This window comes from Rutidosis leptorrhynchoides, chromosome 4 (assembly GCF_046630445.1).
Source record: "Rutidosis leptorrhynchoides isolate AG116_Rl617_1_P2 chromosome 4, CSIRO_AGI_Rlap_v1, whole genome shotgun sequence".
Lineage (NCBI taxonomy): Eukaryota > Viridiplantae > Streptophyta > Magnoliopsida > Asterales > Asteraceae > Rutidosis > Rutidosis leptorrhynchoides.
Window position 1 is genome coordinate 624,106,004 of NC_092336.1, and position 15,723 is coordinate 624,121,726.

At 36.0% G+C, this 15,723-nt stretch overlaps 3 protein-coding genes across 4 annotated transcripts in view; 2 read left to right on the plus strand and 1 right to left on the minus strand.

Moving 5' to 3' along the window:
• LOC139843080 (protein ALP1-like) overlaps window positions 1–8,917 on the minus strand; it is a 71,442-nt gene extending 62,525 nt beyond the window's left edge. Inside the window, exons 1-2 of the mRNA XM_071833158.1 lie at window positions 8,816–8,917; window positions 7,175–8,359 (exon numbers count right to left, since the gene is read on the minus strand). Of these exons, the coding sequence (XP_071689259.1) occupies window positions 7,175–8,359; window positions 8,816–8,917 (1,287 nt within the window). The remainder of the gene's footprint in view (window positions 1–7,174; window positions 8,360–8,815) is intronic.
• LOC139904167 (large ribosomal subunit protein eL39z/eL39x) lies at window positions 8,786–10,563 on the plus strand. Of its 2 annotated transcripts, XR_011778689.1 has the most exons (4): window positions 8,786–8,918; window positions 9,925–10,028; window positions 10,111–10,253; window positions 10,424–10,563. XR_011778689.1 is itself a non-coding variant. In XM_071886103.1 (3 exons), exons 1-3 carry the CDS (start codon window positions 8,916–8,918, stop codon window positions 10,157–10,159), a joined length of 156 nt encoding a protein of 51 aa, XP_071742204.1. In that variant the 5' UTR covers window positions 8,786–8,915; the 3' UTR covers window positions 10,160–10,274. The 2 variants fall into 2 exon arrangements, 1 of the variants encoding a protein (XP_071742204.1); XM_071886103.1 differs by lacking the exon at window positions 10,424–10,563 and having other exon boundaries at window positions 10,111–10,274.
• Window positions 10,564–11,142: 579 nt separating this feature from the next.
• On the plus strand, window positions 11,143–14,925 carry LOC139904168 (ATPase 9, plasma membrane-type-like). Its single transcript, XM_071886104.1, has 9 exons — window positions 11,143–11,310; window positions 11,524–12,075; window positions 12,164–12,490; window positions 12,580–12,822; window positions 12,904–13,312; window positions 13,592–14,106; window positions 14,194–14,367; window positions 14,497–14,697; window positions 14,834–14,925. Exons 1-8 carry the CDS (start codon window positions 11,143–11,145, stop codon window positions 14,659–14,661), a joined length of 2,553 nt encoding a protein of 850 aa, XP_071742205.1. The 3' UTR covers window positions 14,662–14,697; window positions 14,834–14,925.
• Window positions 14,926–15,723: the final 798 nt, after the last annotated feature.

The window sequence follows — 15,723 nt, forward strand, 5'->3', positions numbered from 1 at the left end:
ATATAGTACTATCACGTACCCCACGCTACCACATCAAGTTTTTGGCGCCGCTGCCGGGGACTCGGCGAAACGCTATATTTTTAATTTATTTTTGTATAAATATATTTATATATCATTTTAGAAAAACAATATAAAATTTAAAAAAAAAACACGTTTTTCAATCTCCGCGACTTGCGGAGGTTTTCTGGTATGGATCACCGCGACTCGCGGAGCCGCCCTGGCAGACCTGACCACGGAACCCTAATCGCATTTAATACGAAGTATATTAATTATTATTATTTTTAAAACCCTATTTAGTTTAATTAATTTAATATTTAGTTTTAATTTTAATTAATTAGTAATAATTAATTTTAATTAGTTTTATTTATATATAAAAATTAATACTATTATAAAATAAATATAAAAATAATATTTTTATAAAAATAAGTAATTTTATCACTTTTTATTTCTTTTTATATTTTGTATCCTTTTATTTAGTTTTTTTTTTCGTAATATTTAATTTTTATCATTCGTAATCCTAGTTTTAAGTTTAGTTTGCCGTAGATTATTTTTATTTCTAGATTTTTTAGGCTTTGCCGTAAAATCTCTTAAATGTTTTTTCTTTAGATTAAGATTTAGGCGCTTTAGAATTTTGCGACGCCGTTTTTAGATTTTAGTGCCTAATTAAGTTATTGCCGTTTTGGATATAGAATTCCTTTAAGCTTTAATACCTTTAGGCGTAACTTTTTAGATTTAATTTTTAGACTTTTAAGTTACGACGCGCTATTTTCTTATTTTTATTTTTTCGACGTTTTTCGACGCGCATTCTTTTTCTTTCTTATTTCTCGACGCTTTAGTTTTTAGGACTTAGAAATTTTCTCTATTTCTTATCTAATATCTCAAACGGAAAGAAAAATTATTTAAGTGGTTAAATTAATGGACGTTGACAATTTTATGCTTCGTAGTAATAGTTGGATTTGTTAGTGGCTGAGTTGTGAGCTTCCGATTTAAAGGGTTCTGGCTCCCTGCTGCATCTTTTGGCTATTCGAAACGTGGGCAAAAGCAGAAAAGTCTATTAATTGGACAACTTATATAAGTTTTTCTATTTTTATAACTAATAGGATAATTAGTAAATGCACCACATTGTAGCTAAAATTTGGCCATCGCAATAAAATGGAAATTTTTGAAAACAAGGCTATGGAAACTCTTTTTGATATCCAAAATCAATTAAATCAATACTCTCAAACGGGTGTTGATGACAATTCGTTCGGTCAATCTTGGATCACGAATGACGAAACAATAACTGGTTGTGAAATCTGTAGAGATTATCACTCAACATGGGAATGTTATTATTACGTTCCTATGGAAAATTACGCACCCACGGAACCTGAATGGAATGATTATGAAGAATACAATTCAAATTGGGATTATTCCCAAAAATATTTCCAAACTCAACAACCAGTAGACGAGGAAAATTACGTGTCTGAAAATTTATTAGACAATATGAAAATCAAACTCGAAGAACTCAATGCTCAAAATGAACAAATGAGAGAGTTTGTAAACTGGCAAGCTGAAACTCTATCAGACTACACACCTGTTGATCTGAGGAGTATTGTGCAAGAAAATCTCATATCATCGAATTTTGATGAATTCGAGAGCTCCGAAATCACCAATTATCCCGATGATACTTTTTATTCAGTTTTACCAATTTCACAACATATCGACACATTAGCCTCTACCAACGAAATCATCGATCCATCAATGGATGAAGAAGAAGTAAGGGTGACAAATTGGTACTCTTGGGAAAACGATAACGTTGAAAATTTGACCCTCGAGACCAAAATAGTGGGACCAATAAGTACCATTAATGAAGAAGAATCTACTTCGATCCTGAAATTCACCATTCCACAACCTTCCAATCCAATATTCTCAATAGATGAGTCATCTATCGAAGATGAACTACGAGCTGTAATAGATAATGACACCTCAGATTTCACCCAATTGGGTAATAGAGGTGAAAACTTTGATCCCGAGAATGAACGAAAGGAAATGTTAGGAGTTGTCCACCCTATAGAAATATGTATGTCGGTGTATATCGATCCATTTGACCAAGAACCAGAAAAGAGACATATCCATTTACTAAAAGCTACACTTAAAAAAGAATTAGGTAGTGACGATCGGGTGGGTCTAAACTTTAAACCCATTGATATAATATATACCACCCGAGATGTAAATAACTGGCTCACTATTTTAATTCGTGGAACTTATTCTACCGACTTCACATGTCGTCAGCTAAGTGTGGGGAAGTCTAACCCCACTTAACGTTAAATTAGGGGTTCGGGTTAGTGCATAACTCGTTAAATAAACATGAATAATAAGTAAGGGTAAAAGACGCATTTTCAAATATTAGCAAACAGTTCAGAAAAGCAACCGTTTTTGAAGAAAAACATGTGTGATAAAACAAGATGGAATGAACGATGAGGCGCGCCATCTATCATTCGACGAGCTTTGTAAGTACAAACTAGGTATTCTTAATCACTTTTCTACACTAATCACCCTCATGAATTTATAATTATAGTCTGATTTCATGCAAATGAGGGCATTGCATGATCTTAAGTGTGGGGAAGGGTTATAAATTCTCTCGGGTTTGCACTTAGTTTATTTGCCAAATTTTGTGAAAATTTTAAAAAATTTCAAATAAATGAATTCAAAATCATGTTTATACATATTTATGAACGATGAAAATTAGGTGTTAATACCGAAATTATCGTTACCTCGGAAAGGACATAAATTGAGAAACAACTAAAACGCTTGAATTTATTTATTAGGATATAAAAAGAAGCATGAAAAAATCCAAGTGTGGGGAGAATGTACCAAGTTATTCAATTAAAAACTATCTATCACATGTTTCTGTAAAGTTTATTGTAGGTGCTTTTGTTTTGGACTAAATTAACTGTTTTACCCGATTTACTGTAATGAAAGATGGATCTACACGATGAATCAATTCCATCATTAAAAGGAAGTAAAGTCTTCCGAAAAATACACGCGCTTCTTGATTTAGGTCAAGAAGTTGTCGTCCAGACCAGCTGTAGGTTGACGAAAAATCTTGAAAAGTCATCTCTAAAATCAGCAGGAAATCCACGGACCTCACCATCAAACAGGGTCGCCAAGTGGTCAGATTTATCCTAACCATGAGAAGGATTTATCTCGTACAATGGGGGGACACCGTGCAAATTAGCTTGATAAGACTAATGAATCAGATCCCCAGAAAGGATAATCTCTTTAAAGATTAAAAATCAGCTTTTAAGACTGATATTACTCAATCCTTGAGATTGACCTTAAAGATTGAGAATTCAAACTCATAGAATTCAATGATATCTAAACTCGAGCTTGAACGAGAAAATATTTTGATCAAAATTACAAACCGATTTGTTTTCTGAAAAACTATTTTCAATGCGTTCATTACCATTGAACGTAAAATCCTAGGAATTCACCTGGAATTCATTAGGTCACCTGAACCAAATCGGGTGTCAACCGTAAGAACGGTGGTTGCATAGCATGGTCGGAGACAGGACCTTGTGCCAGACCGAAAAAATTATAGGATGATCTTTACTATTGCTCCTACAAAGGATAGTACTAGCATCCGACACGTTTGTGGACCATAATCAAATGCATGCCATTAGACATTGCCTTAACAGTTTCTTGTTCATCGCTTTCCTTTACAACCGGACGGTAGTTTACCGAAAGGTAATATACGGAGCAAGTATACTGGACGTGTTGCTTTCCTAATACAAGGTTAGCAAGTGGGTGACACAAAACCATAAGTTTTGAGCTAAAATTTTCAAATCTGAAACCCACAAAACCCACAAAAATATTTTGCAACACCGGTGAAGGGTTATTCCGGAAAACTTATCTAGGGTAAAAGCTAGATTGAATTTTCAAAGATCAAATGTTTTCATAAAGATCCAATTTCCTTAAGGATCTACATTTTCATAGTCATGTGGGACTGTAAACCGCCTTTCAAATGTGCACTTTGCTTTGGAAACCGAAAGTAAATCGGCTATTTGATTGCAAGTGTCGTTGACCTAAACCCGAGGCAACTGTGGATGACACACCCACCTTTAACCATGGTTCTATCATTACTATCATTGTTTATACCACCATATCAAAATCACTGATGTACAAAGTGTGATGAATAATAAAGTGATTCATGTATGTTTTTATTTTAAGTTCTGTATTGCTTGAGGACAAGCAACGCTCAAGTGTGGGGATATTTGATAAGGCTAAAAAGGAACATATATTTCATAGCAATATCCCTCCTAAATAATAGGTTTTCATTTGTAATTGTATTATATTTTCATTGTAATTGTTTAAATAAATAAGTGCGAAGACAAAAGGCGAAAACGAAGATTTGAAGACACAAACGTCCAAAAAGCTCAAATGTACAAGATACAATTCAAAAGGTTCAATTTATTGATGAGAAACGTCTAAAAATGACAAAAGTACAAGTTGCGGAACACAAAGTACAAGATATTAAATTATACGAAAGGACGTTCGAAAATTCGGAACCGGGACATGAGTCAACTATCAACGCGCGACGCAACGGAGTGAAAATTACAAGTCTACTATGCACAAGAATATAATATAATATATAAATAATTATATTAATTATTTATATTTTATATTTATATATAAATTATGTCGACAAGCAAGGTTCCAAAATTGTGTGAGCTGGATTTTCAAACTCCACGACTCGCGGAGTTTGCAGGCTTAAAACTCCACGACTCGCGGAGCTGTCAGAAATCAAAACGCCTATAAAAGGCCATGCATTCGTTCGATTTTAATATATAAATAATAATAATAATAATACTCTGTAATAAATAATAAATAAATATATATATATATATATAATATATATATATATATATATATATATATATATAGTATAGGGTAGTTTTATATTAGATTAGTTCGGGTTATGTAAATGTTATTTTACGAGTTTTTGAAGTCGAAATTCTGTCCGTGTAACACTACGCGATAAATACTCAATGTAAGTTATGTTCTCCTTTTTAAATTAATGTCTCGTAACTAAGTTATTATTATGCTTATTTAATACCGAAGTAATCATGATGTTGGGCTAAAAATATTAAAATTGGGTAATTGGGCTTTGTACCATAATTGGAGTTTGGATAAAAGAACGACACTTGTGGAAATTAGACTATGGGCTATTAATGGGTTTTATATTAACTAAACAATACCTTGTTAATTTAATATACAAACTTATAATTTAACGTATTTATATATAACCACATAAGCTTGACTGGGTACGGTGGGTGCGATATCTATAAATACCAATAATTATTCATTTTACCGGACACGGAACTGGATTAATAGTTAATAGACTTGTTGAAACAGGGGTGAATTACATTCAAGGGTAATTGGTGTAATTGTTAACAAAGTAGTAAAACCTTGGTTTACACGCAGTCGATAACCTGGTGTATTCATTAAACAAAGTATTAAAACCTTGTTACAATTCAAATCCCCAATTAGTTGGAATATTTGACTTCGGGAATAAGAATAATTTGACGAAGGCTTTCGCTCTTTATATTTATGACTGATGGACTATTATGGACAAATCCGTATGGACATATTAAATAATCCAGGACAAAGAACAATTAACCCATGGGAATAAACTAAAATCAACACGTCAACCATCATGGTTACGGAAGTTTAAATAAGCATAATATATTTTATTTCATATTTCCTCGTACTTTTATTTATTGTCATTTTAATTATTGTTATTTATTTTATATTGTTAGTTAAATATCGTCATTTACTTTACGCTTCGCTTAAAATATAAAATCGACAAACCGGTCATTAAACGGTAAAACCCCCTTTTATATATTATTAATATAATATATTTTGTATGAATATAATTGTTTAAAATATAGTGTGAAATAAGCCAGCTCCCTGTGGAACGAACCGGACTTACTAAAAACTACACTACTCTACGATTAGGTACACTGCCTATAGTGTTGTAGCAAGGTTTAGGTATATCCCATTTGTAAATAAATAATTAAATCTTGTGTAATAATTTGTAACGTATTTCGTAGTAAAATATAGTACTATCACGTACCCCACGCTACCACATCAGTTGCATTCACCAAATCATCATCATGTATCTTATTTTGACTACATTGTCAACGGAAGTACTATTGTAAACTATTATATTACGGTGATTGTCTATATGTAGAAATCATCAGATTTCGAAAACCTTTGATTTAAATATTTATTTATGGTGCGCCTTTTCAAAAGAATGCAATATTTACAAAACGTATCATATAGAGGTCAAATACCTCGCAATGAAATCGATGAATGACGTGTTCGTCCATATGGATTTGGAGCGATCGTCACAAGTTCCGTCGTATGCATATTTTTACTACAAAATATCGTATCGTGAGTTCATTTGATTCCCTTTTACTCTTTACATTTTTGGGACTGAGAATACATGCGCTGTTTTTACAACTGCTTTATTAAATGCTTTTGAAATTTTTTTTGAACTGCGAATACATGAAATGCTTTTATAAATGTTTGACGAGATAGACACAAGTAAAACATTCCTCGAATGAATTATTATGCAGACAGAAGTTCTGCGGATTATTATTGAATTATGTGGACATGATAATTGCCACCATTGAATTAAGTGGACATGATAATTGCCACCATTGAATTATGTGGACATGATAGTTGCCACCAGATGATGTGAATGTTATGTATCGAGAGAATGATTTTTATACACAGGTTATGTGTATTAGTTTTTGTGCACGAGATATGTGTACGGTTACTAAGATTTATGAAAAATGGTTTCGTGCACAAGAAAAGTGTACTGTATTTAAAGGATATCGCATGTACATTACAGGTGGGTATAGGATTCAGGCCCATTTGTACCATGCATCATTTAAATCTTGTGGTCTATCAAAATGATGAATTTTATTGTTTTATGATAAACCTATGAACTCACCAACCTTTTGGTTGACACTTGAAAGCATGTTTATTCTCAGGTATGAAAGAAATCTTCCGTTGTGCATTTGCTCATTTACATGGAGTCGTTTATGGCATATAGAAGTCAGTTCATCGCGATGGTACCAGATGTTATTGTATTCGTTCAGAAAGATTTTGGACGGGGTATGACAACCGTCCTATCTCTTATTTCTCGGATGATAATGTCTTGATCCCGTCCTCTATTCGGTCTCCGTTCTGGACGATTCTCCATATCTTCGGTAATGAACTCTTCCTCCCAATCACTTAACGCAAATCCTTGATCCTCCAAAATCATATTATGTAATATGATACAACAGTCCATAACTCTCCGCATCTTGTTTACCGACATAGTGCGTGCTGCTAACCTTAAAATATGAAATCGACCTTGAAGAACCCCAAATGCCCTCTCTACATCCTTTCGGGTACTAGCTTGAAACCTAGTAAACTTAATCCTTGGATCATTTGTCGGACACGCAAAACCTTTGACTAGAGTAGCCCAGTCAAGATATATACCGTCAGCTAGGTAATAGCCTTTTGTGTACTGATTACCGTTTACCTCAAATGGTGCTAGTGGAGATGTTCCCTTTTTAAGTTTATCAAAAACATATGATTGATTCAAAACATTTATATCATTGTTGGAACCCGCCATTCCAAAAAATGCATGCCAAATCCACAAGTCATACGAAGCAACTGCTTCAAGCATAATGGTAGGTTTCTTGTGATCACCCCTAGTGTATTGTCCCTTCAAAGCAACGGGACAATTTTTCCACTCCCAATGCATACAATCAATACTCCCGAGCATACCCTTAAAACCATGTTTCTCTTCATGTTTACTATATAATCGTTGAACATCGTATGCATTGGGAGATCTCATGTAACGTTCTTTGTATAATGTAATAATACATTTACAAAAGTTATCTAAACAAAGTATTGAGGTTTGCTCACTCATTTTTAAATATTCATCAAACATATCGGCGGCAGTTCCATACGCCAATTGGCGTAGAGCCAAAGTCATTTTTTGCAATATTGTAAAAGTCGGCCGACCGATAACATCAAAACGTTCCCTAAAAAATCTAAAATGCTCGGGAGTATCATGAGAATCGAAATTAGAAATACCTTGCGATATTCGGAGAAATAGTTCAATCCGCATACGAAAACGCCTTTTAAATTTATATGGCGGAAACACGGGTGTGTCACTAAAATAATCCTTCCATAAGTTTTCTCCGGCTTCTTCACGATTTCTTGGAATATAAATTCGTGATCTTGGAACACGCTCGGATTCGACTTCGTCATCATCATCTTCTAAATGTTGAATTAGTGCAATAATACGTTCGTCTTCCTAATCGGAATCGTAACTAAGTAAATACGATGCCATGAAAGAAAAATAATTGATAGTTATGAGAGAAAATTGTATGATTTAATTGATATAAATGAAAGAAAAATAAAGGGAAATGGTGTGTTAAAAGTGTAGAATGTATGTGTTTATATAGATAAAAATATATAGAATTTAAAAAAAAAAACACAAAAATAGGCTTTATTTTTCAGCCAATCCGAGACTGACACGTGTACCTGACGCTGCCTCACCCTTCCGTGAAAAACTTGACTAACACCCCTCAAGCGTCAGCGGTAACGCCCCACTAGGGGCGTCAGGGGGCGTCACCCAATGCCAGCGGATCTGACGGGACCCCTCTGACTCCGCGTTAAAATTGGTCTTAGGCCGCCCAACTGAACAAGAATTACTGGGCTGTGGGCCCAAATTAAATAACTTTCATTGGGCTTTATTAGGTATCAATACTGTATCTAACACCCATAAAACCCCCAAATCATAGCTACAGCCAACAGCAGTAACCATCCATAAACAAGCAGAAGGAGCTCCTGTCCCGTTAACAATCGCCATGGTAATATTCATTTTTTTTTTTTTTAATTATATTCTCCGTTAAATTAATCATCGCATCTGGAAACTATAATTTCGTATGTAATTTGTTTTCACATATCGATGAAGATGAAATGACATACTATTTGTATTTATGTTCAGTTCCAGATAATTATGTGGTTCATATTTTTGATTAATGAGATTGTTTCGATAATTAGTTTAGGCTTAGTTAAGGCTTGATATATCTGCTTGCATTATCAATGAAGTGCGATGGCCCACTTTAGGTTATTGAATTTTTAGGGCTTGTAGACGCCAAATTAAAGACTTTTTTCACTGTTTGGATACTAGTTACTGTTTTTGGATTAGTTTTCTAGAATTATGAAATGTCGCACATAGTTCAAACTGTATCTCAACCTATTAGTCGAACAAGGTTGAAAAAACGCTAACCGGGGAGTAATCGGTCGGAACGTTGGAGGGAGTAATTTTAAACTGGGGACTATTGAGGATTAATAGGGTGTTGACTAAGTCTGACCTATAAATTTTGACAGAATAATCCCAACTTTGACTGATTAATCCCTCGGTTGCTGCCCAATTAATCCTGATTAATCCCCGTTGACTGAGGGTTGACCGATTTTGATTAATCGGTTTGGACCTATTTAAAAACTGAGTAATAGCCGATTAATTCGGAGTTTTACAACACTGTTTAGGAAGCGTAAGTAACATAGTGTGAGCATTGCATCTGGGTTGATTAATGTAGTACTTATGTGTCACTAATCAACTCATAAAACTGTCCTCATTTTGTAAGTCACTAGCATTCTAATGAGTCAACATAAAGTCGTTTTGAAATGAATTGTTTTTCACTACATATAAGTTTGCACTTCTATTTTTAGCATCTCACATATTTATTGGCCATTTGAGGCTTTGAACTGTTTCTGATTTTCATCAAAACTTGTTATCCACTTCACATAGTTTTGACTTGTGAATCTGTGATGTAAATTTGATATTTTGCATTTGTGTTTATTTGGATATAGCCGTCCCACAAGAGTTTCATGATCAAGAAGAAGCTAGGTAAGAAGATGAGGCAGAACAGGCCCATTCCCCATTGGATTCGCATGAGGACCGACAACACTATCAGGTCATTCTAATTCTAGTTTTCTGAGTAGGATTTGTGAGTTTACATATTGTTATATTTACATGTTTATGTTTATTACTTTCAGGTACAACGCAAAGCGTAGGCACTGGCGCAGAACCAAGCTTGGGTTCTAATTGCATCTGCTGTTTACTGAGTTCAATCCAGACTATGTTTTGTCTGTACTTTCTTATTTAGCCAGTAATGGATAATGGTTTAATATTCGTTTCTTCTGGGAATGTTATTTTTTTTTTTTTTTTTTTTTTTTTTTGAAAGGCAATGTTAGTGGTTAGAGTTAATTCACGAAAATCCCCCCCCCCCCCTCCCCCCGAGACTCGAACCCTTGGTCTCCTCGAACACCATGTTAACATGGTGACCAATGAGGCAAAGCCCCATTGGCATCTGGGAATGTTATGATACTTCTATTTAATTACATATTTGCTTTATGTAACCTTAATTGATGCTAGACTGTTTTATATTTTTATCCTGCATTTACAAATACAGTTTCCATCTTTCTTTAAAGTACAATAACAATATTATTTATGCTTAATGTTTATGTTTATTAATGTTTATTATATAGGTGATGGTAAAACAACAGAAAACATATAAAGTTTATATATTTGCCTGTCATGTATCAAAGGTGTATATAATACAGTAATTGTTAGCAATCAAAGGTTATGATCATAACCACATGTTCATGTTATTTTATATTATTATTATAACATAACAAAATCAAAATATATCAACCAAGCCTCAAATATAATGCAACGCCTATCCGATTTTCATGCAAGAAAAGAATGGATTACCCTTGCATTTCTAGATTTTTATAACCCCAACGTATCTTATAAAATAAATGATATAAAGAAACTTGTTATTTTGTAGAACAACGGCTTCTACATTTCCCTCTAATATTTGTTCATATATATATGACCTCTGTTAAACATGGTGCCGGAGGTTTCTAAAGAGGGATTTTAGAGAGGCCCAGTTTTATCATCATTATTATCTCATTATCATATATCATTTCTTCATTTCATTATTATTATTATTATTATTATTATTATTATTACATTTCATTTTTGGGACTTTGTTTTTCTAGTTTTTTCTATCCATCATAATCATAATGGCTGATAATTCCTTGGAACAAGTTAGAAGTAACCAAGTTGATCTTGAGAAACTCCCTATCGAAGACGTTTTCACCATCTTAAACTGTACGAGGGATGGGTTGCCCGATGACGAAGGCGCAAATAGGCTCAAAATCTTTGGCTACAATAAGCTTGAGGAGAAAAAGGCATGTTTTTGTCCGAATCTCGTTGCACTACGTTAATGGTATGAGCCAATTTCATATCTGTTATGGTAATGAACAGATATGAAATTGACCCATACCATTAGGGACTGTTTTTAACCATATGGTGCTACAAGGACCATGGCTGCAGTATGAACCTGTTTTGTATACATCTAATCGTTTGAAACGAACTAATAGACTGTAACGAATTTGAAACAGGAAAATAAACTTCTCAAGTTTCTAGGGTTCATGTGGAATCCTCTTTCATGGGTCATGGAATTTGCAGCCATCATGGCCATTGTTTTAGCCAACGGTGGTGGGCGACCACCAGATTGGCCAGATTTTGTAGGCATAGTTGCGCTTCTTCTGATCAACTCAACCATAAGTTACGTCGAAGAAAGTAACGCCGGCAATGCAGCTGCCGCCCTGATGGCAAGCCTCGCCCCAAAATGTAAACTTTTAAGGAACGGAAAATGGAGCGAGCAGGATGCTGCTATCTTGGTTCCAGGGGATATAATTAGCGTCAAGCTAGGAGATATTATCCCAGCTGACGCTCGCCTTCTTGAAGGAGATACTTTAAAAATTGACCAATCTGCCCTTACCGGTGAGTCCATCCCGGTGACCAAGAACCCCGGTGAGGCGGTGTTCTCGGGCTCGACGTGCAAGCAGGGCGAGATCGAGGCCGTTGTTATAGCCACCGGTACCCGAACCTTTTTTGGGAAGGCGGCCCACCTTGTGGACAACACCGATCAAGCCGGTCATTTCCAACAGGTACAGTACAACTGGTTAATGCATAGATATAATTCTTAATGACGAAAGTGTAGAGTTCGTGTTGTTACGAATTTCATAACTTGATTAGGTGTTGACTTCCATCGGTAACTTCTGCATATGCTCGATTGCTATTGGCATGGCGATCGAGATAGTAGTGATATATGCAGTTCAACGAAGAGCATATAGAGACGGTATTGATAATTTGTTGATCCTTCTCATTGGAGGTATCCCGATCGCTATGCCTACAGTTTTGTCGGTGACAATGGCTATTGGGTCCCACTATCTTTCGAAAGAAGGTGCCATTACCAAGAGGATGACTGCTATCGAGGAAATGGCGGGAATGGACATTCTTTGTAGTGATAAAACAGGCACACTCACTCTTAACAAACTAACCGTCGACAAATCATTAATCGAGGTCTGTTTTCCTTAATCAAATTTGCCTCAACCAGGGTCGAAAATCAAAAACCACTTTTTCATAGTCTAAAAAGGTCGGAATTCGTACAGGTTTTCGTGAAAGATTGCGACAAAGACATGGTTGTGTTGTACGGTGCCCGAGCTTCGAGGATCGAAAACCAAGACGCAATTGATGCTTGCATTGTCAACATGTTGGCTAATCCAAAAGAGGCGAGAGCCGGAATCAAAGAGGTGCACTTTTTGCCATTCAATCCAGTTGAGAAGCGCACTGCAATTACCTACATCGACGACAAAGGAGACTGGTCTCGATTAAGCAAGGGTGCACCAGAACAAGTAACAAATCAGCTTTTTACGTGTGTTTTATTTCCGATTTCAGATTTTGAAATTCCTTAATGGATAATGGTTTTCTGCTAGATCATCGAATTATGTGAACTTAAAGGTGATATGCTAAATCGAGCTCACAATATCATCGATGGTTTTGCAAACCGAGGTCTTCGATCCTTGGCCGTTGGTCGCCAAACTGTCCCAGAAAAAACAAAGGAGGGAACAGGCACACCATGGGAGTTTGTTGGATTGTTGCCTCTTTTTGATCCACCGAGACATGATAGCGCGGAGACTATTCGAAAGGCTTTGGAACTGGGTGTTAAAGTTAAGATGATTACCGGAGATCAGCTCGCTATTGGAAAGGAAACAGGGAGACGACTCGGCATGGGCACGGATATGTATCCTTCTTCTTCACTTCTCTCACAAAACAACACGGATAACGATGCGTCGATCGATCAGCTTATCGAAAGGGCAGATGGGTTCGCCGGTGTTTTCCCAGGTAAGTAGATGATAACTTGCAACTCTAACCAATGTAGCAGTAGCTCAGTGTCACCCGATACCTTGCAAGCTAGGACCACTATGTGGAAGATTCTGTCACATGTGTGGACCCGGTCGAGGTAATTTTCTGGCATCCGACTGTTTCGGGGTGGGCGTGGTGGGTTTCCATAGAAAACAGAGTCGGGGTGTCCCTGCCAAACCTACACCCTTTTGGAGCTAACTTGCAACTCTAAGAGCTGTAATTACTTGTATATATCTAATTATTTGTTCGTTGTTATAGAGCACAAGTACGAGATAGTTAAGAGATTACAACAAAGGAATCACATTTGCGGTATGACCGGAGATGGTGTGAACGACGCACCAGCATTAAAACGGGCCGACATCGGAATTGCGGTGGCTGATGCCACAGACGCCGCCAGGAGTGCATCTGATATAATCCTGACAGAACCAGGGCTTAATGTGATAGTTAGCGCTGTACTAACAAGCCGAGCCATCTTCCAAAGGATGAAAAACTACACAATTTATGCTGTCACAATCACCGTCAGAATCGTCATGGGGTTCATGCTCATCACTCTCATATGGAAGTTTGATTTTTCACCGTTCATGATTCTCATCATAGCCCTCCTCAACGATAGTACCATCATGACGATTTCAACGGACAGGGTAAAACCGTCACCTACACCTGACACGTGGAGGCTCAATGAAATATTCGCTACTGGCGTCGTCCTTGGAACTTATCTTGCACTCGTAAGCGTACTGTTCTTTTGGCTCGCTGCCAGAACCGACTTCTTTCCGGTAAGTGGTATCGTCAATATTACGATTATTCATACATCAAACATCTTAAGTGAGAATCTGTAACTATAACTGTTAAATTTTTTTTAGAGAATCTTTGGTGTTCGCTCGATTATTGGAAACGATGACGAGATCACCGCGGCACTCTACCTTCAAGTGAGCATCATCAGCCAGGCACTCATCTTTGTGACCAGGTCTCAAAGTTGGTCGTTTCTCGAGCGCCCTGGCTTCTTGCTCATGCTCGCATTCGCACTAGCTCAAATTGTAAGTACCATAATATCTCCTGGTTACACAGTAAAGCTTAGGGGGTGCAATTTAGACCCATTTACTTATAAATGGATAGATTTGGGTGGCAATTTAGACCCATTTAACATTATTCTACATTTTATACAGTTGGCTACGCTGCTGGCTGTATATGCAGACTGGGATTTTGCAGAGATGCAAGGAATAGGATGGCGATGGGCCGGAGTAATCTGGATCTTCACTATTGTTACTTACATCCCATTAGATATCCTTAAGTTCATCATCCATGTACCATTGAGTGGATCCTCTAGATAGCTCTGAATTGAAACTATGTATATCTTTAGTCTCAAGGTACAACTTTCAAATCTCAAATTCAGGTAATCTGAAGCTAATAATATGAGCTTTTCAAATGAACATTGCTGGAGTAATTACATATAATAGCTGATAATATGATTTTGAGTTGTTGGTAACAAATTTTGTGTCCTAGGGTATGCAGAGTCGATGAGGAGGCTAACGGTGTCGGTGTCATTACATTTAATCACCACCAAAAACCATCATACCATGGAAATTAACCGGTAGGGAAAAGATGTACAAGGTCTGTAAATTCAATTGAATTCCATGGAATTATAATAGAAGAAGAAAGTGAATTCAGCAAGAAATGTAACTTCTATTATTCTTTTTTGAGTTTTCATTTTTCATTGATTTGGTAGTAAGAAGCCTGTAGGAAATACATACAGTAGAGAATTGAAGTTGGTTGACTAGTAGTATTATTAGTGACCAAAATGAGATTACAGGTTTTGGTGATGCACAACAAAAGAGTATTCTAATTTTGTATCTCAGTCTACATTAATGTGTGTGTATGTATATCATTTTATTGTCTCGAATATTCAGATTATAGTTGTAATTATATTTAGAGATCCATTACCTTTGAGAGGCGGCATTGCTCTTAGACCTGCACTCGTTCTATCAAAAGTCCATTCTGGACTGCCACGTCAGCATCTATTTTACTGCTGTGGCGTAGACGCTGGTGTTGAACCGAGAAGTCCGTTTTGAAGATAGGATGATGATACCTGACCTGACAACTTGGAAGATAGTACAACATATAATGCTTTACGTACAATGACTTGAGTTGTCACAGCGGAGCCTGCAATGCTATTCAAGTTTTGCATCTCACATTATACTCTTTTCTTAATTAAAAAACTAAAATGGAATTCGAGTGTAACCTTTCCTACATAAACAACGAAGTATTCCTTTTCTATGAAATAACTCCAAGTCTCTAACGTAGTTGAAGTATTACACTAAATACGCGCATAGAATATAACATATCAGAGTTGAAGTTCTTTAGTCATTGTATATTTGTTAAGGAATTTTTTTCAA